Source organism: Gymnogyps californianus, chromosome 3, assembly GCF_018139145.2.
Source record: "Gymnogyps californianus isolate 813 chromosome 3, ASM1813914v2, whole genome shotgun sequence".
NCBI lineage: Eukaryota > Metazoa > Chordata > Aves > Accipitriformes > Cathartidae > Gymnogyps > Gymnogyps californianus.
This window is the reverse complement of record NC_059473.1, coordinates 60729117-60755225: the sequence shown is the minus strand read 5'-3', so window position 1 is coordinate 60755225 and position 26109 is coordinate 60729117. Positions and strand designations below refer to the sequence as shown.

The window sequence follows — 26109 nt, the reverse complement described above, 5'->3', positions numbered from 1 at the left end:
AACACCCAATAAATCCACCTCCTCAGTAACCACTTCCAAGATTTTAAATTTCCGAATAGCATCAAAGAGCCACCATTTGAAAAAGAAACTGCCAAATAATGGTTTCTTGATTTTCCCAAATGTGGAATTTCTTTCCCCAAATTATACTGGCCCAAAGCCCAGGACAAGCAATATTCAGTCCTGGACCAGCGACAGATTCAGAGTCCAATGTCTTCAGGTTAGAAAGAGGATACTTTGGCTATCATGAAGCCAAAAATATCCTTCTGTGAAAGCCTTAGTGCTAGCCCTGGGAGATTGCCAGATATTAGAATTTAACATGGCACGTTTTATGTACAGATAAACTTTTCAAGTCAGTTAAAGAGATTTAGAAAACATATTGATACAAATCATTTTCTCTTTTTGAGGCCTGTGCAATTAGACTCAATGATATGGAAGGAGCTGGCTTTTCAAGGAGAAGAATACTATTTTCCATATGAGCAAAATTGTTTTAAACCATTGCTAAAATACATCTGCAAGCTTTCTGTACTGATTTTTGTGCTAGGAATACATGAAGCTCAATGACTTTACTAGCACTTTTTCAGCATGACCTGCATAAACAGTCAACATTCATTCACGCAAATTAAATCTCAGTGATACATGTAAGAGAGTGTGTGTGTGTGTGTGTGTGTGTGTATAATCACTGATTTTAAGGAAAATTGTAAGAGACAAGAATATATTTCTTTGCCTAGATAAACCTTGTTGCAAATAGTAGTTTAAGAAATTCTAGGGCAAGTGGTTTAACTAGTAAGAGGCAAATAAGCTGAACAAAATATGTAGAAAAATTACTTTGCATAACATTGTGATTAACGAGTGATCCTTGCACAGGATGTGTGCGTGTGTGTGTATGTTCCACATTGTTACTGGTGTGTTTTTTCGAAGGATTTTGTGACAAAAATAAGGACTTGAGCTTGAAAGTAAATTGGAGTTCACAGGGTTTGCTCAGCTGTGGCTGAGTGCACAGAACCTGGGCTTTGTTGATTCTCTTGTATTTTAAAAGTCTCCTAACGGTAGTGCAGAGCATGCTGTCGGGAGCTGACTGGGGAGTTTGGGCATGGCACGGAAGGAACAAAAAGCCTAGCTAAGGGATCCCAGCAAAAGGAGAGAGGTGACTTACGTGACATTGCACTTTGCGTGTGTTCAATGACATCTGGATACATGACATGCATTAAAAGTAGGTATATTGAATTATACAAAGTTAAAGAAACTTAAACATGTAGCAGTGCTGTTCTGTTTGGCAACATGGCACTGATTTTGCGCAATTTTGCTATACCAGATGTGCCATGTCCTGTCCTGTCCCGTCCCTGCCATCATCTTGTTTCCAGTCCAAGTGACCAAGATTTTGATGTGTCAAGTTAAGGCATTATCTATGCCTGCCAAACATACTGATGGATGTGAAAGGAAGACCTGTGGTGACTGAAAGAGGCCAAGACAGAAGAGAGGATGCATCACCCTGGCAGCTGCGGAATCAGGGCCAGGAGGGCACAGAGGGCACATCCTACTGCTTGGGCTGCGAGGAAGCAGCTTGAAGCAGCAGGAGCTGAGATGGGAGAGAGAGAGACAGCTCAGAGGGAGGCAACTGAAGAAGCCTCCAAAAGCAGAGGGGAACCAGGACAGAGGGTCGATCAAGGTAACAACTGAGAGATGCTGAAAGGGCCAAGATGTCTCCAAGCTGTAAACTTGAATGAGTAGATTGGCTTTCATACCAAATTTTTGTTGCTTCTCTATACGTGCTTGCTCATCTTAGGCTGACACCTAGGAATGGAACTGAGGAATACGATGTGGTTCTCCATTCTTCCATAGCTACCCTACATGACTTGGAGTGAGGCATGCCATCTTCATCTTGCCCTCCTGCAAAATGGGGATAGGAAATCCTGCCCCTACATATCAGGGCTGCTGTGAGGGTATGTTTAGTAACACTTTTGAGGGGCTGAAGTGCTTCAGTGATTGGCACTGTGGAAATTCTATAGATAAATACCTATATATAACCTCCCTGACACTAGTACAGTCATAGGGGTGAGATCAGATTGACACTGCTATTTCAATATATAGTATGTACTGCATGTGTCAGAAACAACAAGAACAAATCCATCAACATTAGGTATGCGTGGAGAAAGTGATACAATTCCTGTTAAGTCAGATATGCCATGTCCACTGTATTTATTTACAGAAAAGTAGAAGAGAGGGGGTAACATTAAGGAGGAAGTGTTAATATTCTTTTCAAAGAACTCTACACTCTTATATTGATTGAAAATGGTTATCTCTGGCTCTTGTGTGTTTTGTGGCGTTATAGGGTATTAGTCTTTGTTTAGATCATACAATACTTCTTCCTCCCTCCAACCTACAATAACAATTAACGAGCCGTCTGTGGCTGCCTTGGAGTGCATCCTGTGCATCAGCGTGTCTCAGTTAATAGTCATAATTTCTCATTTGTAAGAGGAAAAGTGCTACCAGCGCTTTCAGTCTCAGAAGGGCTCAGACTCACTCAAGGATTCCAATTTATTATGCACCCAGCTCTGATATCCTGCTGCTCTCTTTATGGATTAGGCTGCCTTGGTGGAAGGTATCATCCTTCAGATGACACATAAATACTCTCTTGCCAGCTGTTTCTTTCTCAGAAGTTTCTCAATGAGTAAATCATAATCGTGCCCCTTGTTTTACTAGTTTCTGATCTGGTTCTCCACGTTACTCTGCTAGGAGCAGGCGGAAAATGCAGTTTTATCCCTGCTATTACTCTACAAATGGCGCTGACTACAACTGTAGGGATTTTAAGGCCTATTAGTATTGGTTTCTAAGGTGAATACATCAGTAGTGATTTTAAATTAAGAGGAATGAGCATAGGTCATTTCGCTGGTCATTTCTGTAAAACCTTTAATCTCAAGGTGCTGCACGAACCCCTGAGAGGTAAGAAGGAGATGCAGACAGATTGCTTCACTCATTCTGACATGCAGCAGCTGTTTAACAACACGTAATCTGGTTGTGAGTTCAGAAAAAAAAAAGTGAAGGGTAACATCCTACTAATGGAAACTAGATTTTATAGAGGAACTTAGAAAGACAGAAAGCAGAGGCAGCCGGCAGATGCAGCAGTTTGCACAGCAGTTTGCGCAGCAGGGTGTAAAGAAGGGGGGTACGTCAAATTCGTACCAGTGTTAAGTCTCGGGCACGGTGGCGGTGTGCTGCAGGGCAGTGTCCCCAGCAGATGTTGGAGCAGCTGCCCCTGCCAGGGCAGAGGCTTCAACCCGGACGCAGCTTTGGGTGGCAGATGCAGCCCTCCAGGTCCCAGGCTGCACAAGTTCTGTGGGTGGAGACCCATCTGCAGCCTCCTTGTTCCAGGGAGCACTAGCACTTCCAGGAGGCTCCCAGTCCATCAGTTAAAATGTTGGTGACATCAAAGCTGCAAGGCCTCCTTTCTTGTCACTGGGCTTTCACTGACTCTTAAGAGCATGGGCTGAATGTCACACTGAAGCCCTCTCAATAGAGGTCCACAGTATATCCATTGAACTAAAATGTCCTATACCCTGTAGATTTTAGTCTGATCAAATTGAGTAACAAGTGGCAGTGTTCTATTGGCTGAAGTGAATTATAATCACAATTTACGTGATCCCCAAATGGTTTCAGCGTCCCTGCAGAACTTCTGCGTACTGACTGGGCATCTGAGAAAGCAGATGCTTTTCTAGACTGAACTCCTTGTAAATGTAGTTCTGGACAGTCTCTGCAGATCAGGACTCGGTGACGTGGGAAGATAGCACTGCCATGGTTGTGCTAAGGACAGAAGATACCAATACACAAAGCTGTCAATTTAGCACCTTTCGAAAAGCTTTGACATTCCTTTTAAAACACAGTTAAGGGAGGAGAAAAGGCCAAGCAAAGTATTGATGAAAACATTGTTAAAAAAAGCAGCACTTACTGGTTGGAAGATAAAATATATAATCAGGCTTTCAAGAATGAGCACTTAATTTGCCTAAAGACTATTACAGAACTCATTCTTAATGTACCTGATTTGCATAAAGTCTTTTTTTCCAACTACCTGTTGAAGCACACACCTAAAATGGGGAAGCACAGTCCTCCATCAAAGCTCAACTTGTCAAGCCAACACTACAGATGTGCTGCCTATTTGTAATGTGATTTTCCAGTCTCAAATGTCATTAGGCCCATACATACCATGTGGGAGGTGGTGCGTATTTTAAAAATATCTTTTAAAGAGTCATTAATGAGTAGAGTTTCTCTCAGGAAGCAGTTGCAGTGGTTCTAGGAATTAATTCGCCTGCAGCTCTCGGGGTGGCTTTTTTTGCAGTGTGTGCTAATTCAGCTTCACTCAGAGGTTGCTCCTTTGGAGTCAATCTCCCGAGTGTTTTCTGGATCAAATTCTCCATACAGTAACCTTCCTGCAAATTCCACCTGACCTCCGCGCATCGGGCTGGTTTCTCTCTGTTTTCATGCATTGTTACCAGCAGTTGAAGATTCAGCAAGCCAAATTTCTTCCCCACTTGTAGGTGATGGGACCTCAGGAAGCAGCACTGTGTGGTAGACACAAAATGGGGAGGAAATTGCAGCTTGCTGCTCTGCAGAGACCACCACTTGCTAGCAGACCTAGCAAGCATAAAAATCTGTCAAAGCTCCCTTCCCCACTGGAGGGACAGACAGTGACAGGGCACGAGGGGTCTGAGCAGGGCAATGCTGCGGCCGGGTAACGGGGGCTTATGGCCACGCTTCAACTCACAAGGCAGTCTTGGCAGATGGATCCTTCAGAGAGGGGTTAAAAATGGGTCTGAGGGTCACTGCCTTGGCACTCCGGAGAAAAAGGGGTTTGTGGCTGGGAGGGCACCCTGGCAGGTAGCAGCACGGTCGCAGCGGGAGAAGCTGACAGGTTACATTTTCTTGCAAGTAGATAGAGTTACTGAGCCCAAGCTAAGAGCTCCTGCTAATGATAGGGTTCATTAGCTCCCTCGCTGCTGCCCCGGCAGAGCTGGGGGCTACCGCGAGCCTGTGGTCCCCCCAGGGTGCACGTGCAGCGAGTGTCACCTTCCCGACTGATGGAGGTGGTGCTCCCTGACGTACCTGCAGCATTGCTTATTACAAGTCATACAGGCAAAACTGTCTCACAGGAGCAGCTGGTCTCAGTGGGAGCAGAATAAGATGTCCAGGTAAAAATGCAGCCTTGCTTGTAAGTACTTAGTCCGTAATAAAAGTGCCTTATCAATATAGCATTGATTACTAGTACTAGTATAGTTTACTACTATTATAATGCTATACTAGTCATTATACTCTAATTATAAATTTTTCCTTTTCTTAAAGACTTTAAATGGTGCAAAATAACAACTACTGGAAAGCTGTTACAGCAGCTAATAATCCTCACCATTTAAACCTCCTTGTTATTTGAACTTCCTCATTCCTTAGTCTTCTCTCAAGTAAGCCCCTGGAGATACTTTGACAAGCAAGGTGAGAAATGTTGTGCTGTCCTCCGGCCTGCTGGTAAGTAAAAGGGATCAGTCCCAGAGATACCAGTCAGGCATCTGTGATTGGCACAGTGTGATCTTTAACAAACAGGTCAAGGAAGCATCAATGGTATTTTCTCTCTAAGCCTCAGATGCCCATTGGACCAAGTTTATTCAGAAATCAGGTGGCAAAAACGTTAGAGGGTATGAAATTTCTGGCCTCCTGCAGCTTTCCCAGCCCTGATGGATCCCACTCCAAGCACATTTGACCCCTGCTCACCTTCACTAGACTTCAGTCCAGGTGCCAGTCTGATTCAAATTTGGTATTTATAGCGCCAGAGTTTTAATTGGCACTGTTTGACAGAAGGTATCCCTGCCTACAAAATTTCATATTTTTTAAATTAAAGTTTTTGAAGGGGCTGAAATGTAGGAGAGGGAAATTTTATCGTGGTTGTAGTTTGGGTAAAGCATCTGAAACAGCTTTTTAGAGTGGCAGTTTAACTAGAACATTTTAAACCAAAGTTCATACTCTGGATTTGTAAAACTACAGTGTTTGCAGGTAGCGTCGACATTTGCTATAACAGACTAAGATTAAAGATACACGTCTCTGATTTTCTCCTTACACTTTTAATTGCACTGTACTTTTAACAGGATTTTGTACACAAACTCTTTAGTGATACAGCTCATTATCCTCTCCCCCCCCCCCCCCCTTACCTTTAGAAAAGAGCAGAAGGGAGAATTTAGGAAAATAATGACCTATTTTATTATATAACCACAGGAATTGGGAGGAGGGAAAAGAGAAGAGGACTCTAGATTAAGGGTTGATTGCTGAAATTATTTTAACTACTTTTTAATTGGCAAGCTGTTGAGTTGTTATCATCAATGAAGAGCACATCAACAAGCAGTATCTAAAGCAGTAAACATTTCAATTGAGAAACGGAGCTCAGAAGCTCTGTAACCATCATCCATATAATGAAGAGTTAAGACTAAGTGACTGGATCATAAGAATATATCCTACAAGGAATATCAAGGGTGGGGTTTGGAGTTAATAGTCTTTGTTGTCTTCTGGTTTTTTCTCTGAAGAGGTTACGGAGGCAGGGCAGGAGACATGTGCACAGCCTCCAGCTACTCTGCTTTTGGGGGCTGTGCAGAGTGAGGTACTGATCTCTGTCTGAAGACCTTTTCCATACAGATGCAGGACATACAGGTGAATCTCCAGGGCTTGCTTTGCTGTCAGTTCCTGTTAATGGACTCTGAAGGTCCTGCGCAGTTTATAGATCTCTAATCTAATAGTGGGCACCTCTATCGCAGACCACATGTAAAACATCTTTGCATTCCCTTGATGCTGATTTATACTGTTTAAAGGGATGGGGGCGGAACAAGTTGTTAAAAGATGAAGAAATGGAAAGCTCCCCTAACTGCTGTATTATCCACCTGACAGTCTCCAAATGCTAGTCATTAATTACTAATGCCTTGAAAATCAGAGCAGTTATCCAATTCAAATTATGTTACATCTCTGAGCCAGAGCATTTCCATTATCTTATAATTTCCCATTCAAACAATTCTTCCTTCTCCACAGTTGTTAAAGGCTCAGATCCCACTCTGTTTCCTCTCATTTGGACCTGTTATCCCCACAAGGATATTTCTACTCCATGCCTGTCCTGCCTTCATGTTGGTGAAAATCGGTGTGGATTTACAGCATAATCATTACAAACTTACAAATCTGGCCCTCCAGCTCCCCCCAGAACTACATGTGCGCATCTGATGGCAGAACATGGCCAGCATAAGCCATAACCTTCTTTTCCAGTTGGTGATCAAGTGCTTGGGGAAGGATTGAACCTGGTTTAGGGCTTAGACTGCCCTTGCAGTCCTTGCACCTGCAGACCTCCCTGTGGACTGGGCAGGAGAGTTCACAGTCACAGTCACACCAAGCCCCAGAGCCAAGCTCTCAACCGAAGTAATTCCCTTTAGACACCAGCGATAACTTGGCCCCATGGTAGCAAGGCAAGGTGTGTTTCTGGAGTCGCCAATAATGCTGGTCCTAGGTGAGCTGTGTATTCAGAAACGATGGGGTTTATTTCCTGGCACATTTGTTCTTTGCTTATGTATATTTTCATGCCTGCCAGCACTCTGAAATCTAGACATCGAGTGTTGGGGGCAGACTAGATGCAATTTTTCATGCTGCTGACATTAATTGGATGAACAGACCTTCTCAGAAGGGGCAGCGTAGGAAATGTGTATGGAAAAATGACAAAATAAGGAGTTTCACAGCTAAATAAAGACAAGTGGCTGAAAATGGTTTTTACAGCTTTGGCTTTCATATGTTTCATTTGGGAATCTAAAACCATTTTGCACAACAACTAACAAATTAAGATTCACAACACCTTTCTGAAGAAGATAATTGCTCCTGTCTTACAGATGGAGGAACAGAGGTATTGAAGCTATCATTTGCATATCACTGGGTCCCCTGTTTCAGGTCCCCAGATTGAGATACATTTAAACCTAATTCTCAGAAGCATTAAATACCTCCATTTATATTCATTCATTTGGCATTGTTTGTGCTTAGAGTCTCTGAAAATCAGATGCGTTGCCTCCTAACTTGAATGGTCAAAATAACTGATGTGGCAAAGATCGCAGAGCAACTGCAAGGCCAAACTGGGACTGGGACCCGTGTCCCCTCATGCCACATCCACTTTTTACTCACTGAGTATCTGCCTTAGATTCCTGGACAAAAGGAAAAGCACGTTCTTCTCACTCAGTTTTCCTGTGCTCTCTTGAACAATTGGATGTTATAGCAATGATATTGTTTGGGTTATTGATTGACTTACAGTCATTTTACCTTGTCTTTCTAACCATCAAGAAATTGTCTTCAGGTTTTTGTGATTAAGTTTCTTATTGTAGAACTAGCATGGAAATGCAGTGAGAATCATTTGTATCACCTGGTTTTCCCCCATTGTTTTGTTTTTTTCAGCATACAACAGTTTTACCCTTTGTATTAATCGAGATGAGAACAACACACCATCAGTATCCCAGCAGGAGCTGTGGACTGGCTGCAGTGTGCACCTTCGCTGTTGGCTATATTTTATGGTAAGGGCTGTACACACTGTGTTTTCATATTGTATTGAGGGTTTTGTACTGCTAAATTTGGACACATATTTCATTATGGATATAATCACTAACAGATTCACGCTGCATGCCTCTTTTGGTCCAAGACCTGGGCTTTGTCTGGTTTCCCCAGATGCTTATATTTTTAGAAAGTATATGCCAAACCTCACACAACAGGAATTTGTTGAACAATCCCATGTAAGCAGTGGTCTTTCCAAGGGTACATTTTTCAACCTTTTTTCAAGCTAAATGTTTTTCTTGGACCTTAGTTTTATTGCTTACGGTTTTTGTTCTATCAAATAAAATTGAGAATAGGCAAATGATTTCCTGCATCAGTATTTAAGCAGCAACAGAAAAGATAGAACACTGTCTTTTTTCTTTACTAGTTCATAAATTCTTTCTGTAAAATTGATTACAGAATAAGCCAGTAATCCAAACACTCTGAAGTTTGTTTTAAAAAATGCAAATGTTTGTGAAAAATTAAACTAAAACAGAAATAACCTTTCTTACACAACATTAAATTAAGTCTTTGGGCAGTTTCTGTTCAAGCACCTGACTTACATGACAGAGTTAATTTATTTTGGTCATACTAGCATTTTGTTTTTCACTAAACCTTTGTTTTATTTACAATGCTCCTTTGATACCATATGTCCTTTATCCTTTCTGCAAACATTTCATGACCTCCTGTTTAGTTCTCGTATTCTTTCTTCTCACCTCACAACACCCTTCCCTCAGCTAAGAGGATATTTTCCAAAATTGTGGATAATACTGCTTTTTCCACCAGTCAAGTGAGATAAAACTAATGAGAGAGGAACACGGGCTCAAGGCAGTACTGTCATACTGCTTCAACTATGCAACTTGCCCCTTCGGTCCAATGGAAGAGGCCATTATTCGTACACATCCATGCACAGTGAGTGATCATAAAATGCTAGTAATCCAACTGAAGTGGGATGTTGTGTCCCAGGACAACAGTCACATTCTGCCATTTGCTTTTATAAACATACATGTCCTTCTTAAAAAAGAATAATATTTGTAATTGTGAGATAAGAACAGCCTCATGCAAAAAGGCACGTAATGATTCCTTCAGGAGAAAGTAATTACGTTTTTTTAACCCGTATATAGTAATGCATAACTGTGATAGTTCTCGACCTTCCTCTGAAGGGTGCCTAGAGACAGGCTGGCAGAGTTACTTTACCTGTGATCTGACCTCCTATGGCAACTCCTGTTTTCTCAAAATCATCTGAGTAGCCACATGCAATAGTATTCAATAGGAATAGAAAATTGAAACAATCCAGTTCTGCAAGTGAAATAAAACCAGGGGTGTCTTAAAATCTTTTAAGAATCTGTTACAATATCGGTGTGATACTCATATGGCTTGATCCTGCCTACTACAGTGCGTCTACATCCTACAGCTACAAGTACAAGGTAAAAGGAAATTGCACGACAAGTAAAGCAGGAGAAGAAGATTCTGCATTAAGAAATTAACTACTAAGCGGATATAGATGATCGACTATGATCATCTCCCTTTGCTTTTGCTGTTTATTGATTTTGCCTACACGCACATTATTTCCAAAACGGATAGGGCTACTCTCAAGTGTCTCACCTTCTTCCAAGTTGTGATTTCCCTAAAGATGGTCTGAGACAATTGCTTATTCAGCCTAAAGGTCATCCTGCTAAATTCTGCACTTACAGCCCATTTCTCCTTCTATTCTTATGAAAGAAGGTCTTTGGGGAAGACTGGAGGCAGACACGAGCTACACTGTGCCATCATCTGCAAGTTCTGCATGTCTTCAGCCTGCAAGTGTTATTGAAGCCTCTATCCAAGATTTGGTTGAGGGTGCAAGCCAAATCTTGGCTCAATGATATCAATACAATGTATCTCACATACACAGGTTGGGAAAATCTACCAGAAAGTATGAAAAGTGAAGGTTTTTTCATCCCTCTCACTCAGAGTGTGCCTGCCTTTCACAGCTGAGGTCCACTATCTTCCTGCTGCTAAGTGACCACATTGAAGTAGAGACCTTAATCACTTAGAGGGTTTGCAATTACTTAATTCAGATTTGCTGCCATTGTTGGTGTACCATTTAGACCCCTCAAGGTTAGCACAGTGCATTAAAATGAGACTACACCTGCAAATGACCTAGTTACATACAGCCTGGTGGAACTTCCTTCCTTTGTACCTTTGGTTGTCCATGGGTCCCCTGCTGCGGCTTAGTTCTTGGTTTATGGTTTTTTACCTAGAAGTTAGGGATCTGCTGCTTGAGAATTTGTCCTTCTCCCTACGTCATTTTTCCCTCAGCGTGTTTTCACTGCAACTCTCTCAGTATAGAGACAGTTGCTAATCAGATGTTCTCTATGTTTTGCCCTTGAATTCTTAACTCTCTCCCCACCTCAGCTGAAACCTTCTTAGCATGTTACATGATTTATGTATCATGTCACACTTTGTACTGTAAAGGAGCATACAGGAGGATATTGTTTAGGTTTGATTCTGTTAATGCATTTTTTTTCAACTCCAAGTAGAGGAGAGCTTCTGTTTTATTTCATATGTGACTGAATCTTTCACGCATGAAAGAGATGGTGGAATAGCAAGCTTTTGTTATATATATTTGATAAAAGAGAAAACACACGAACAATTCTGAATAGAATCACTGAAGTTGGGAGAATATAGCTAAATAACTTGATATCCCCTGAGCATTATTCAGAGACATGTTATCTGAGAAACGTCCTTTCTTGAAGAGTAAAACCTTTTCCTATTTTTCTTTCTTTTTTTTGTATTCTCTCCCTTCAGTCAGAGAGCATTTGAGTAGGCACAGTTAGCTCATGCGCTCTCTGTGAGGCGGAGCTCTCCCTTGCTCTTAAGGAACTGTGCCCAAGCAGAGCATTCACAGACTTGCATTGCCTGTTGCAGACCATACATGGACTTTCAGGATCAAGGCCATGGGATAAGACGGGAAAGGCCGATTGGCTTTATTTAGCATGGCTTGAAAAGGTCGCAATTTGTGTTGAATTGTTAAATCTAGACAGTGCTAAGAAAACCCAAGAGCTTGCCAGTACTACCAGAAAATACTGCCAGTGGGTGTATGGAGTTGGTTGTCAAGGAACAGAAAAGAGCCAGAAATGTATTGCTCCTTGTAATAAGAATGACCTCATGGTAACTAATATCAGAGCCTAATATGTCCCTAAAATAAACTGAGACAAATACGTTTATTTAAAATGGTTTTCTTGTTCCCTTTGCTTTTAAGAGCTTGAGGATGCCAAAAAAAAAGACCCTAAGAACCTGACTCCACTGCTCTAGTCATGCTGGGCTACGTGTTTGGGAGCAAAAGACTTGATCTGCTCTCTTACTGTTATCGCAAATCCACTAGGAGCTGCCTCCACATGTGCCAAGCTTGGACTTGATTCATTCTTTTATTCTTTGATAAATCTATTTAAAGAGTTCAGGTGCCTTTAAACTTTCATTTGAAAATAAAGTTTCTCTTGAAGTGACTTTAGGAGAGTTCTGTAGATTTGCGGAGGGAGAGCATTTAGATGGGGTAATTTACTGAATTCTTCTTGAATGAATTTGAGAAAGGAATGTACACTGAGAATTTGGAATGAATTTGAGATGGATGCTGTCAGCCTTGCTGTAGGATTTCCACTAGCGATTCTCCATAGAAGGAGAGGAAGATCAGAAAGAGCAGATGTTGGCAAAGGGATAAGGATGCGGACTGCTAGGACAAACCTTGACATTGAGAAGAGAGGGATGGCGAGTTAGAGCGTGAAGCTTGGTGGGAATTGACAGCCATATTGGTAAAGAAGGGCAGGATTGAGAAACCGGAAGGATTTCTGAAGTGGCTGCTGCCGATGGAGCAGGAGAGACAGAGCATGGCTGTGCTAGGGTGTGCTGAGGGTCTGTATGTAGGGGCGGGTCATGAATGCTTTTGGAAGTGAGCACTGAGGACAGAAGTTCAATAGAGATCAGAGGAATCAGTGGTTGGGGAAAACCAAGTGAAAAGTCCTTGAGGCAAGTAGAAGAGAGGAACTAGAACCATAGGTTAAAAGAGAGATGGGTAAGGAAACGTACAGCTCACAGGTCAGCAGCTTGAAAGCTGAAATCATGCAAGTAAGTGGGAAAAGCTGGGAGGGGGAGAGAGAGACAGGCTTTGAAGTCAGAGTGGAAGGCTGATGGAGAGGTGGGTGATAGATGAGACAATGCAGAGGAGGAGAAAAGAGTTGGAGCCAGAGCTACTCAGAACAGGAAAGAGTAGGAAGAAGTAGAAGCAGCAGAAATAGGCCAGGAGAGGATTAGCATCCCCTGTACCTGACCCAGAAAGAAGGTGGGGGAGCAGAAGTGCTTTCAGCAAGAGAAGGCTGCATGGATCCTCAGCCTGTTAGGTCTGAAATAGCCATTATGGACTGTTAAATCCTGGCTCCCCTCCACCTCCACATCCTCAAATGTTTCAGTCAAAGCAACAGTACAATCACAGATTACATGCATGGATAATACATTCTCACTTGCTTGTGCAGCTCCTTAAAATATAGCTCAAGAAGGCATAGCAACCATTACTATATTTAAAATGAAATATTATTTATCAAAATAGATGACTTCCAAAGATGACAATACCTTGCAGCAAATCTGTGGAGTTTCTGTCATTCTAGCTACCTATACATAAACACAAATTTCTGCTAAGCTTTGTTCATCCCAGAGGATGCCGGCACCATGTCATGCTGAGTATGTTTCGCATGCGACATTATTTGCAGCTGCAGTTTTCCAGGACTTGTCTTCTGACTGCATAAGCCACTCCATACCAGTAGCACAGTCCTATGACGCACGTATTGTTCAGCACCACTCAGATCAATGGAGAAGAATCCAGCGTAAGAAACTGGAACAAGATGGGATGATTGCTGTTATTTCATAACTGATGACTATTTATTCAACTTATTTTTTAGTCTTTAAAATTTCTAAACAACGTTCATTCCTGGTGTAGGTGACTTAGGCCTGGCTGGCTGGTATTATAAGAAGCCCAGCATCTTAATGTGGCTGAGATCTTAACAATTCTGATCAGATGCAGAACAAGGTGTTCTATGTTTTTTGGGGGGGAGAAAGGAAAAAAAAATCATAAGGATTTATGAAAATGTGCCTCACATCAGTCAGTATTAGAAACAAAATGTAGAACAGATTTAGTGTGGGTCATTGTGCTTCTGCCTCTGAAAGCACAGGGTTGGTCCCTACTCTATAACCACAAATAATTTGTTCGTTCAAGTTTTGAATGACTCAGCTGCTGTAAGCTTGTCACCTCCTTTGGGAGACATTCCACAATTTAATAGTGCTGGGTAAAGTTCTCACTTTCTGTGGAAAAGGAAGAGAGTGATGCTAGAAAAGATCATGAAATAAAAGCGTAGAAAATGCCCACGTTCTGTTGTTTGGTAAAGAGTAGCCACAACGGGAACTGGCCTAGGATTTGTTTGGGACCAAAGATTCAGCCTTCCTTTCTGCCAGTCACAGGAAACCTGAATGGCACAGAAGATGTGGGAAAGGATTTGCTGCTGCAAGAAGTAGCCAGAAAGGAACTGCCGTACTGGATCAGAGTTGTCATGTATCCAGGCTCTAGCTTGTAGCTGATGTCAGATGCTTCAGGAGAAGATGCAGCAGGCTATTTTGGAATAACCAGCCTGTAGGGGAAGTTTTCTTCCAAAACCTATGTCAAAAAGTAGATACTTGTATCCTTCAGTCTTGATGGTTTATATACCTTGTACTCTTTGAACTTAAGCATAACTGTACATATTCTTATTGCTTGTGCAGTCTCCTGACTTCAGAAGCTTGCTAGAGTTGCATGATACGGCCCAGAGAAGAGGAGTGAACTGAGTAGACTTCCAAAGTTGTATACTTCAAAACTTTTTTGAATATCTTGATTTCAGTGGTGTATCGGTGAAAGATAGGGTACAGCATTCCAGAGGTTAATTAGGTATCATGCAGAAAGGTATTTCCATTACCAGATTTGAATTTCTTGTCTCTGAGTTCTGTTGAAGTGCTTCTTCTGTTATGAGGAAGAGCATTGGGAGCTCTTCAGCCATTTTATGACATGCATTATTATTCTGTGTCCTCTCATTCACTGCTCTTGAAAAGTTACACAGCCCCTCATCTAGTAGTTCCTGTTTCCAGAACACGTAGTACTGATTGTTGTTTGGCTGCAGATTTCACTGAAGGACTCAACTTGGGCAGGAAACGGGTGGAGACTCTCAGAGTTCAGACCACAACGTGCCGCCAAGCTGTGATGCCTGTGCAAGTATTTTCAAACTCCTGTAGCTGAAAGCAGCCATCAAGAAGGAGCAACCATTTTCTGCAGCATGTCCCCCATTGCAAAATCTTTCGGGTGGTCATGGTTATCTGCCATTATATCCACGTGTTGAGCTTGCTTCTACCAGGGCTAAGTTTTACACAGGCTGTTGTAACAGCTGCATTACTCAAAGTGACGGGTAGAGCACACATAAACCACAAGGTTCTGACAATTTTTTGGAGTTACTTTTCCTCATTAACAAAAGATCTAAAGCCAAAGAATAAATGTACATGTGTCTTCTCTGCATAGTTTTCATTTCCTCCTGATTACTTTGATAGGAGAGATATGCATCATCTACTGTATACTAGAAGTGAAAAACAGCTACAAAGTCAAATTTTTGACAGATTTTTTTAAAAAGAAGCAATACTGTGTGTTTTCAAATAGCTTTTTCTGGTTTCTACACCAGCTGGTTGAAAATTTCCAAAAAATCACCACTTTTTTTAACAGACATTTTAATTTGAATACAATGTGTGAATATTGCCATTCCTTCTTTTCTTACCAATTCTAACAGATGGCTAAATGAGCTCGATGACCTGTAACACATTCATCTTTGAAAACACACAGTTACGTCTACATGGGCTGCCACGGAACCAAAACACAGGGAGGTTCAAGTTAATTTTATCTTCTCAAAAGTAGCCAGTCCAGTTTTAGCTTAAACTTTTTCTCCTCAGTTTATTTTTATCTAAATGACCCATTTTTTATACCTGTTCAGTAACAGGGTCTGAAGTTGGATCTAGATTTGCACTCCTAAGTAAATCTTAATGCATGCTCCCCTGTGCTTATCTAATAATGAGGTTGGACAGGAATAATGACTACTAGAACTGCAGCGTTGAAGGCATTCATTAACATTAGTAATCAGCAATCTTGTGTGGAAGCTTTATGCCTACGGTTGATCAGCCCTTTATTGTGTGGTGTCGAGATAGCTTGTATTGAAGCAGGAATGAACCCACTAAGAAAGGCCATCAGGTGAGGTTTCCATGGCAGCAGTCGTCCCTTTGCTGCTCCCGTTTGTGGTATAGACAATGCAGGAATAGTCAGTGTGTCACTGCTCAGTGGAGAGAAGGCTAATATTACTCCATCCCAATGTAGCGAGCGGCATGGTACAGCTCATTTTAAGGAAGATCAGGGCAGCTGGTCAGATGGGTTTGTGACCGTTGTCTCCCAAGTGGCGCTCAGTGCCTCTTCTGCTCAAAGCGTGAGTTCCTACGGTGTGGCTGCACCAGGGACAGGCGTACAACAGCCATGCTGAACTCATGACCAGTATCACCAAGCAATGAATGGGCCCCTGTGCTGGGCAGCAGAGAGCAGAGTGTATGAGCGGTACTCAGAGACTGAACTAACCAGAGATCGCTGACATTCGGGAGCTCATCAGTAACTCATCGGTTGGATTTAGAACATATTTCCTCTTTCCAGCATAATTGCATTCTAGTAAATGCCACTTTTACTTGGTTCATGAAGTTGGCTACGTAGGTGCAGTTTAGAAGGTGCCTTGAAAAGTCCTTCTGTAAAGGTGCTCTATAGTGCTGGGCAGTTTCATCACACCAGAGAAAACAAGTGAAAAAGAAGCACTGGCTTTTTTTCAGGCTTTTTCCTTGGACCTTGTTTTTTACAGAATCATCATAAAATGAAAGCAAATGAAACAAAAACGTTAGGCAATAAGAGACACTCGCTGCTAAGCCAACCTGGGAGTAGAGGACATCCCATTACCTTCTACTCAACTGTCCCATCTTTTTCTTTGATCAAGAGGAACTATCCCCTCTTACCACGGGTTACACAGGAACCCTTTCTTTTTTCACAGATAGATACCTTTATCTTGTCAGGTTAATTCTGGCACAGAAGAATGTTGTGGAAAATAACTGTAAAGTACAGAGATCATTTTCCATATGTGAACTCATTTGGAGAAAGGGTTTTTAATCTGCATTTAGATCATGCAGATTAATTTACTGACACATGTGAATTCCTACATGAGGTGTCCAACTGTTAAGGGTTTGGCTGTAATAAACGCTTTTCTAAGGAGGAGGGAAGCTATGACAACCATGTACATTTCCAGGGTGATGGAGAATCATTAAACAGGGATTCTGTACTCTCTGTGTGACAGGCATTTATGGTAACAATTTTGGGTGGACTTCAGTGTCTCTGCCCTTCAGGAGCCTATGACTGTTGATCTAGTGATCAAAAGTCTTCCTTAAACAAATAGAAGTATCAGCAAGTGAAGCAAATCATATGGACGTGGAAATCCCCATCAATAATAGTCTGTGCAGCTGCTGAGTCTTCTCTAGCTGTGCTTCACTGTGAGCTGCTCTCTCAAATTGCCGGGTCAGAAAGGAAGACATTTACATTCTTGAAGAGAGCCCAGCAGCTCACGCGCCCCAGCCTGTCTCCACTGAGCACTTTTCCCAGTTAGCCTCCGTGATGTTTGCTCAGTTGTTTGGCAGCATTTGCCTTTCTTAGCTTCCCCCTACTGGAATGTATGGACTCGCTCTGCTCCCTCTGACTTCACCACTCACCACGTCAGATCTCGATGCAAAAGCTATCCCTTCAGAGGGTACAGGTGTCCACTGCAGTCACAGACAGCAAAACCACATACCCGGAGTGCTTCTTCAGGCTGCACTGCAGTAAAGCTGACACCCTGTCTCTTGGGTTAGTGTACCAACAATCTCCACTGTAGCTGAATGCCACCAGCAAACCACCATCATTCCTTTTCCTTTACTGTATATTGAGTGTGGACCTCGGCAGAATTTCACTGATGAGGTGGTTTCTTTTTTTTTTTTTTTTAATGTTTATCCTACCTAGAGAAAAACTATTGGATCCCAAATGATACCAGGTAACTGAAGGAAAAGGAAGAGCAACCTAAAACGCAGTTGCTGAAGAAATTGTTCTCTCAAAAGAAGCTGAACCTGATGTTTCTGGCAAACCCAAAAACTGACGCATTTGCCAGGTGTAGTGAGGAGAAGCAGCAGAAACACACAAACATATACAAAATGAAAGAAGGACGCTGCAGAAAGCAGAGAGTTGGGCTGTGTAGGAGAGCCTGAAGAACCCTGAATGCTCTTTGGGTAAAGAACCTGCTTGGAACAGAGGGTGCTGCAGTTTCCACACTGCTGCACGAAACAGGGGTGTGTATTCCTTGTAAATATAAATGCAGCAAGGAAATACCTGCCTGCATCAGAACATGAAAATTGGTGAACTGCTCATATTGAATTTAAAACAAAGCAGTAAAAATGTGGGAAATTAGTCATAGTTTCATCATTTGTAATGTCTGTTCTGGGTGGATGTCATCCAGGTGCTCCAGTTCAGTTGCAACTTGCAGTCCTTTCAAATAATTGCTTTTCAGGTTACAGTAGCTAAGCCTGTAGCCCAAGCTACTTTTGAAAAACAGGGCTGTAAGAGTCAGTACTTGTTATTTTTGTTTTGTTTCAGGGTGTGCTGGATTCACCACGTTACAGGAGTGTGGGTGTACCCGCTTCTTGAGCACCTCAGCCCAGGTGTCAAAATAATCTTTTTTGCAGCTGTTACCGTAATAATTAACATATTCTACTTGGTGGGAGAGGTCCTGAACAACTACATCTGGGATACTCAAAAATGTGAGTATTGTTTTAGGAATATTAATTCATGAAATATACACTGTCAGGACTTGAGTTTGCTCCCTTGAAAGTCGAGAAGGTTTTAAGCTGGCTAAAACAAAGGAAAATGACAGAAGTTCCACTGAAACATCTTGCTTGCTTGCTCTTAAAAGCAGCCGGATGAACGGAATGGCTGCTGGAGAGCATGATGAGCTATGAATATATATTCTTTTTTATGACTTCCAATACTAATTTAAGAGCTGTTGGCAATTACCTGCGAGGTTTACAAACCACTTGGTTTACAACCCACTCATTAGCTGATGAACCCATTAAATGCAGCTAGAATAAAGTATCATTCTGTGGGAATGCTGTTAATGGTAAGCTTAGACTTAGAAATAAAAATGTATTAATTTAGTATTTTCAGATATAAGGTGTTTTCTGCTTATAAATTTACTCAAGGAAAATGAATATGTTCATGTCAGTAAAATAGTAGGAATGAAAGATCACCTTAGTGCGGGGTAAACATAACTGTGCAGACTTTACATCATCTACCCTGCCTAGGCCACACATTGCTGAGTAGAGGAAAAGGGAATATAAGACAAACACAAGATTAAAAGTAGGTTCCTTTAATCTATGAAAGATGTTTTTCATTTATCAAATTGCCTGAAATAAGCAAAATTCATAATCACCGCAGTGGCAAATCACAACTGGAGTGAAATCCATGCTCTGTGGGATTTCTGTCATTACATTCGTTGGGCCCATAACACGTTGGGGCCATGTGAACAGCGTGTATCCCCTTTTGGGAAACTTAGTGTGCCCTGGTTAATACACCATAAATTCACATGGTAGTTTATTGCACACACAAATCTCTTTTAACAAGTCCTCCAGTACTAGGTAGAATCTAATGCCAGAAGCTCAAAGCAGTTTTACTTGTCATTTGCTCATATTAGCACCGAGGTATAAAGTGTCTTTTTGGTTTTGCTCTAGAACCAGTGATCATTGGTCACAGTGTTCAAGTCTGCTTTTCAGTCCTCAGTTTGATGTCACATTCACATCTATTTAACTTATTTAAGTTAATTCAGGAAAGAAGTTTCTAAAAAAGGCAGCCTCAAGGAATAATTTCACTTGACCTAAGTCCTGTATGAAGAATAATAATGTGGTGAAGAATCACATGTTCTTACCAACTCCATGAATAAGTAAATGGTGGAAAATCTCCCTCACTATTCCACAGTATGCATAACAAAATCCCTGGTTCTTGTGGCCCTCCACCCTAGAGGAGCTAACGTCAATCGAGTCGTTCTTCCAACCTCTTCCAGGGTTCACCATGGCCTTATTATCCTCTCCATCATTTCCTTGATTTGGTTAAAGAATATCGATCCGAAGTCCTTTGTGGCTCAAGCACTTGCGAACCAGAAAGTGCCATGAGTCACCTGCTGGTTTGCTGTGCTTGAAACGCTTTGCATAAACCTAACCTGAAGCGTATGGCAGGCACACCGCAAACAGCAGAGATGTAAAATAATGCCAGTCACTATGCGAGACTTGGGAAAATATTATTTGAAAACTGTACATTTAAAAGGGACTTTTGAGCAGTAAGCTTGCAAATGAAAGCAGTCTGCCATGAGAAGATTTCTGGGGTGAGAGGGAGTTGTTTTGGGTCTGGAGTTTTTTCCTTTTCCTCTGGAGAAGCATTAAATAAAACCTCACTACTGACAAAATGATTTGCAGTTAGTTTTTCCAAGTTAAACCACAAACATGGTAGGCAAGGAAAAATTTGCCCTTTGTACAAGCCAGTGTCTGTCCACAGTTTTGAGGGTATCTGCATTCCTGCCAAACTATTTGATGCATCTGCAGTAGAGTGCTTCAGAAGAAAGGAAAGAGGCTCTTTTAAAAAGGCAAATAAAACAGCTCATTTAAAACTATTGGAAAAGTTCCTTCCAGCAGAAATCAGAAGACTCAAGATTGGCTCTGGAGCAGCCTTGTAAACCCACTGTAATCTTTTGGACCCGGCCTCTTGTTTTGGTTGTTAAACCTTCAACTGTGGCTCTTCCATTACATTGGTTTGCCAGCAACACCCAGGGCCATTGTACTTGGGCTGCTGGCAATGCGCAGACCCATTTGTTTCCGTGTTGCTTCTTTCAGCAATGCAGCTCTGCAGTTGTGCTTTCTAACTGCAGATGGCTCTTACTGTTTCCCGTATTGGCATTAATTAACTATGTTTTTAAAGTGACTTTCGGTGTACCTGCGATCTATGCGTATATTGCATTAGCAGGTGATCTTACTTGTGACTGGATTTTCCTCTCGGCGTTCCCAAACATTGCTTCTCTTTTGCCTTCAGTCCTCAGAAGTCTTTCTTTTCCAGCATGCAGCAGGCCTGAAAACCTCCAAAAGAAATATTTGTATTTGAGATGTCTGGCAGAGAGGGCTTAGTCAGAAGAACAATACTTTTGTCAGATACCAATAGTAATTCATTGTCCAGGAACAGGCATATGAAATAGTTGAATGTTTTCATTGCCAGAAAAAACACAATCTGCTGCCCGGCCCAGACTTTGCTCGGCATAGAAAAGAGACAAGTCCTGCAGCAAGGATAAGTTCTCTAAGGAGCCCTGCACTCAACTCAGCCCTCCTGATATTACTGAAAGACATGGCCGTTACAGGAAGAGAGAGGCACCCTACCAACAGTAATTGATTCTTCATTCTTGTGCTCTCAGAAAAGGGAGATGTACTTGCAAATATTTAAAAATCCAGTGTTGAAATGGAGGGGGGGGTTAAAGTTACTGAATTCTGAAACACAATTTTAAAAACTTGCTTTCAAATAAAGTCAGCTGCTTAGCTTCAGCTATAATAACATCTACTTGAATTTGCTTGTAGGTAAGCAGAGGACGTGAGGGAACTAACTGTTCCCAGACCCCTGCAGCCGTCAAAGGCTGAGCATGCGGCAGGGGGTTAGGCTGATTTGAAAATGGTCTGGAGGGAGGGAGGATTGTGCAGTTCATTACTGGACAACCACTGCCATCAGGTGTGCAGATGCTCTTTTCGTTCACAGCAGGTGAGGTAACACATGCACGAGCATGTGAGCAAGTAGGGGAGAAACAACAGCAATAAAGGGAAAAGAAAGATTAATGCATTAGAAGAACCTCTCTAAGTAAACTCTTCATTTTTATTAATTGAGAGATTTTTAAAAGCTGTTCTCCGTGTGTTTTCAGGTATTGAAGAAGGAAAAGAAAAGCCGAAATTAGACTGAACAGTAGAGGCAACATGGAGGATTGTTTATGGCTCCATGGAAGATTTCTCATCCCCGACAGAGGTTGGCATGGAGAGGAATCTTTTGGAAAGGAGGAAGTTTAATGGGCCCTCTGCTCAGTGCAAGGATATTTTTGGGTTTTATATGGAGGGAAGATAATTTTAGCTAAGAATAATAATAATGTTTCAACCTCCGTTCCTGTTTCCCCATGCTTGCATGTGACATACACATATAAGATGTATATTTATCTCCACGACATTCTCAACGTGCATTTCTTGCATCAAATAAGTCATTAAATCATTAAGTCATTAAATCTTTTCACTTCCACCAAGAAGAACAATGAGTCCATTCTCTGTATTGTTTAAGAAAGGCTTAACCAGATAGGTCTAATATGGGGAAACAAAACAATCCTATGTATTTAAAAGTACAGTGTAAAAATACAGTAGAAGTTCATTGCATGAATGTATCCGAAGAAGAATTCAATCTGACTGAAATATTAATGTAACACTAATGTAACAGCTGCCTTAAATCGGTGATGTTAATAATTTTATCAGTCCAGTAAAATCTTATTTGCGGTGTTAGACTATCTGAATATGATGCAACTTTTCTTAAATAGGCCTAAATAAAGATCAAATTATCCCTGCGTTTCTGTTTCTTCATGCTGATTCTTGAAATTCTAGATGGATTGGTGGCATTTGAATGATGTATTTTCGGGTTTTCCAGTGTCAGCTGTAGATGATATTATTTCTACATGAGGATTTTTCTTTTTATTTTCCTAGTACAAGACCTGATCCTGCATTTTCAAGTTTTAAGTTCTCAATAGATGGGCTGAGCCATTAGTGTTGTACCAGAGAGAGCATTTAAGCCTTACTTCAGGAAGGCACGTAAGCAAATGTTTAAAGTTAAACATATGCCTGTTTGTATTAGGAATTCAGTTGCAAAATACTAGTGGTCGTTTAAACTTGACAGGATTCTGTTTAATTATCAGACAATCAAGAAGGAACTCTTGTAGGCAGAAAAATTGTCTAGAATTAAAGTGAATGGAATAATTTTCAGCAAGAAATTATTTATAAAAAAGTAACTGCGATCCAAATGTCTTGGTATTCACATCACATATTTATTCATTAGTGTATTTAGATGTATTTATTTTAACACATGCAGAGCACTTCAAAGATGTATAATGTTAATGTGTGCTTTTTATTAAAGGGATTTCTGCAGAGTTTTAATATGACTTAACCATGTTGCTGCTCTGGAACAGTTCTGGGGGAAACTGATCTCATGCAACTCATGGCATACCTCCACAGTATTTTTTTAAATGTATTTATGTACGCACTATCATAGGAAACAGTGCACAAGTTCAACAATGTGCTTTTTGGTTGGTTTCCTTCAAAAATAAGGCTTCTGTGATAATATTGTCTTTGTGACTGTCTGTCTGTCCCCTCAATAATTTTTAACTTGTTGATCAGAGTTGCAAAGATTTCAAAGCTAGGCGAGTTACTAGAAAGTTCATGGAAATAAGTGGCCAGATAAAGAAGGAGGAGCTCCTCTGATGGTCCCACAGAGGGAGAGGACAGGACACACAAAACCAGCAGAATTTGGAAGCAAATTAGCTGTAGCCATGTGGCCTCGCATTAGGGATATTATGTTCCGCTGGACCTAAGCTGTGCATTACATATGCACAGTAATACTGCAATACGGTTACTCTATCCGCAGATAACTAGGGCTTGATTGTAATAGATGGTTGTTACTGGAGGTGGTAAGATGTCTGTTATTTGCAACAGGCTTTCAAAACTCAGGAAGGAAAGAAAACCTGGATTCAGTCATGTTTAGTGAGCTGAGAACTGTTTAAAGTCACTGCTTCTGAAAGCTGTGGTAACACATGAAAGTACTGGTGGACAATGAATGTGCTAAGGAATCTGGCTGTACTTTACAACAGCAGCAGCAGCAGCGGTGACAGAAACCGCATTGTGACAGATTATCAACTGTGGCTTAGGGTGGGAAGCCCAAAGCACAAACCCTGTTGACTTGTTTGTCATTTGAAGAACTTGCACAACTCATGCTCTGCTGTTAAGTCTAGGACATTTTTGCAATTTTTTTATTTCACGGAGATTGTTTCCTTCACTGAATTCAAGAATTCATTCTGATGGAAAGAATGTGTTAAATAAGAATAAGAAATGCCAGAATGCCACACAGCTGTACACATTCTGCTAGAGCACACTCTGAACATCTGTGCCATATTTATTGCACCACTGAATGGCTGAGACCTCAAAAACTGGCTGTTGATGGAAAGATTCCTCTTTCTCAGCAAGTTTTGTACCTGCTCAAGATGAAGTTTTTCTTCTAATACCATGTCATTTTAGGTGATACTGGAAATATAGTAAGAATATAAAGAGAACAGAAACATCAGAGATCAAAATTGCGTAGCTGAATCCATAGGTAAGTGTCCAAGTGAAAGAAGACTCCCTTTCAGAGGTACAGCATAGGGACACTTAAAATTGTCATCCCTTGTATCTGTGAATTTGTGAATATTGAGCACCTCAAAAAAATAGGACTACCAAGCTTAGATCTCAGATAAGCCCCTGATGTTGGCAATGTTAGCCAAAGGCAATGTATGTGACACTAAATGTGGTGGGTTTCATTTGGTTTGAGGAAATCTGTAGTATTTCAAGAAGGTTTGAACTCAGTTTGTCTTCTCAGATCTCAAAAAATTCTCCACCTCCTATGAGCTTTGAATCATCATATTTAAAGTCAAAAACGTTGTAGAGCATTAAATCCAGCCTATGATGTATGAACCATGATATAAATAACTTAGGGGCCTATGTACCCAGAGAGCACTCTTCTAGACTGTGTTCATTCCCTTTAGAATTACACAATCCATCATTCTTAAGAAAGATGATGGATGAATGATGACTAAAGTAAAAGTCACTTGTAAGCTTGCCAAATTTCAACCATCTTGGCTGAAATTGTCCCTGAAAGGTATTTCTCTTGGGGGAACTATTTTTTTTTGGTGGAAAACTTTTTGTCAGAACAAGTCATCTATTTCCAAGTGCAAGTCTATGAAAAAAAAAAAATCATATCTGGAAAACTTTTCTCCACTTTTCTTTTGCTGTGGAACTGGGTCTTTGGAAGAAGGATAGCGTTTATGTTAGTAACACTTCTGAATTTATGGGGAAAATCTATTCGTCTCTGTCCAAGTTTTAGAAAAAATATGCCTGCACTTCCCTGTAGTGCACAGGTAATTCTCTAAAGTGTTTACCAGCTTTGGGAATGATCCATCTTGTGGCTGAACAGGATTTTCCCTACCGTCCCTGATCTGTTGACCTTCTCCAGACCTGACTACCCAAGACACACACCAAAATGGGGACCCCGACTTTGGTTGCCATGTATTGTCAATACCTCCCCAGAGCTGATGCAAATAAAGCTGTCTAGAGCAAATATGAAGGAAGCAAAGCTTTGATGAAAACCTAAGCAATGAAAATAGGTTCTAGATGGATAAACTAAGTGAAAAAACTCTAGCTTTTCCCTTGAGGACTGCAGTAAAATTGAATTAGTAATGTTTGTTGAGTATGTCTCAGCTGTAATGATAAACCACATAGAAAACTCTGTGAAGGAATCATTAGTTTTGTTGTCAAAGAAAAATATAGCGTGCAGTAAATAAGGCAGGCTGCCACACCTTGAACCACAAGGAAAAAACAAAATACAGTTTCATCATTCAGTGAGCACCATCCATCATGTGTTATGAACGAGGCATAGGAAAAAATATTGTGTGATCATCTAATTAAAGGCAATATCATAATTCATACTCACAAGGGGCCAAATTAAGGTTGAACAGACGGCCTTAATTCTGACATTACCTCACTCTTGAATGCCTGACTTTGCAATCTTAATAATACTCTCTTGACTTAGTGTAGAATACAAAAAAGGTGGGATTTTTTCTTTAAGGCTGGTAAGAAAGTCCAGCCTCAGAGTTGCCATGAATTTCAGTATGACTGTACCCCCTATTTGGCTTTAGAAAGCTCATCCTCGCTTTCTGCATGCATTTAGCTACCCCAAAACATATATGCACAGTTCCCATACCACTCTGTTACAAAGAGGCTGCCATAATTTGCAAACTTTTGCCACAATTTCAAAATTAAATCTGTGATTTAGCTTGTGTGTGATAAAACCATAGTTTGCTGTCTCTCTGTAGCAACCATTGCCTTATTTTAAAGGAAGACGGCAAATATTTTCCCTAATTTTAAGTTGATTCTTTGCTTCTCTGCCCACATGAGTAATATTAACTAAATTATCACCAGTGCACGTCAAAGCCACTTGGACACTGTGAGTAGACTGAAAAATGGCTAACCATTCTGCAGGCTCCCATGTGGCAGTTTGTAATGACAGTGTATAAGGCATACACTTCTTAGTTCATT

General features: G+C 41.1%; 1 protein-coding gene across 3 annotated transcripts in view; it reads left to right on the top strand.

Annotated features, from left to right (window-relative positions):
- Positions 1-22341, top strand: part of AIG1 (androgen induced 1) — a 125468-nt gene extending 103127 nt beyond the window's left edge. For all 3 annotated transcript variants that reach the window (XM_050893712.1, XM_050893711.1, XM_050893710.1), the window contains 3 exons: positions 8443-8558; positions 18314-18477; positions 21660-22341. In XM_050893712.1, coding sequence (XP_050749669.1) covers positions 8443-8558; positions 18314-18477; positions 21660-21697 — 318 coding nt within the window. In that variant the 3' untranslated portion in view covers positions 21698-22341. The remainder of the gene's footprint in view (positions 1-8442; positions 8559-18313; positions 18478-21659) is intronic.
- Positions 22342-26109: the final 3768 nt, after the last annotated feature.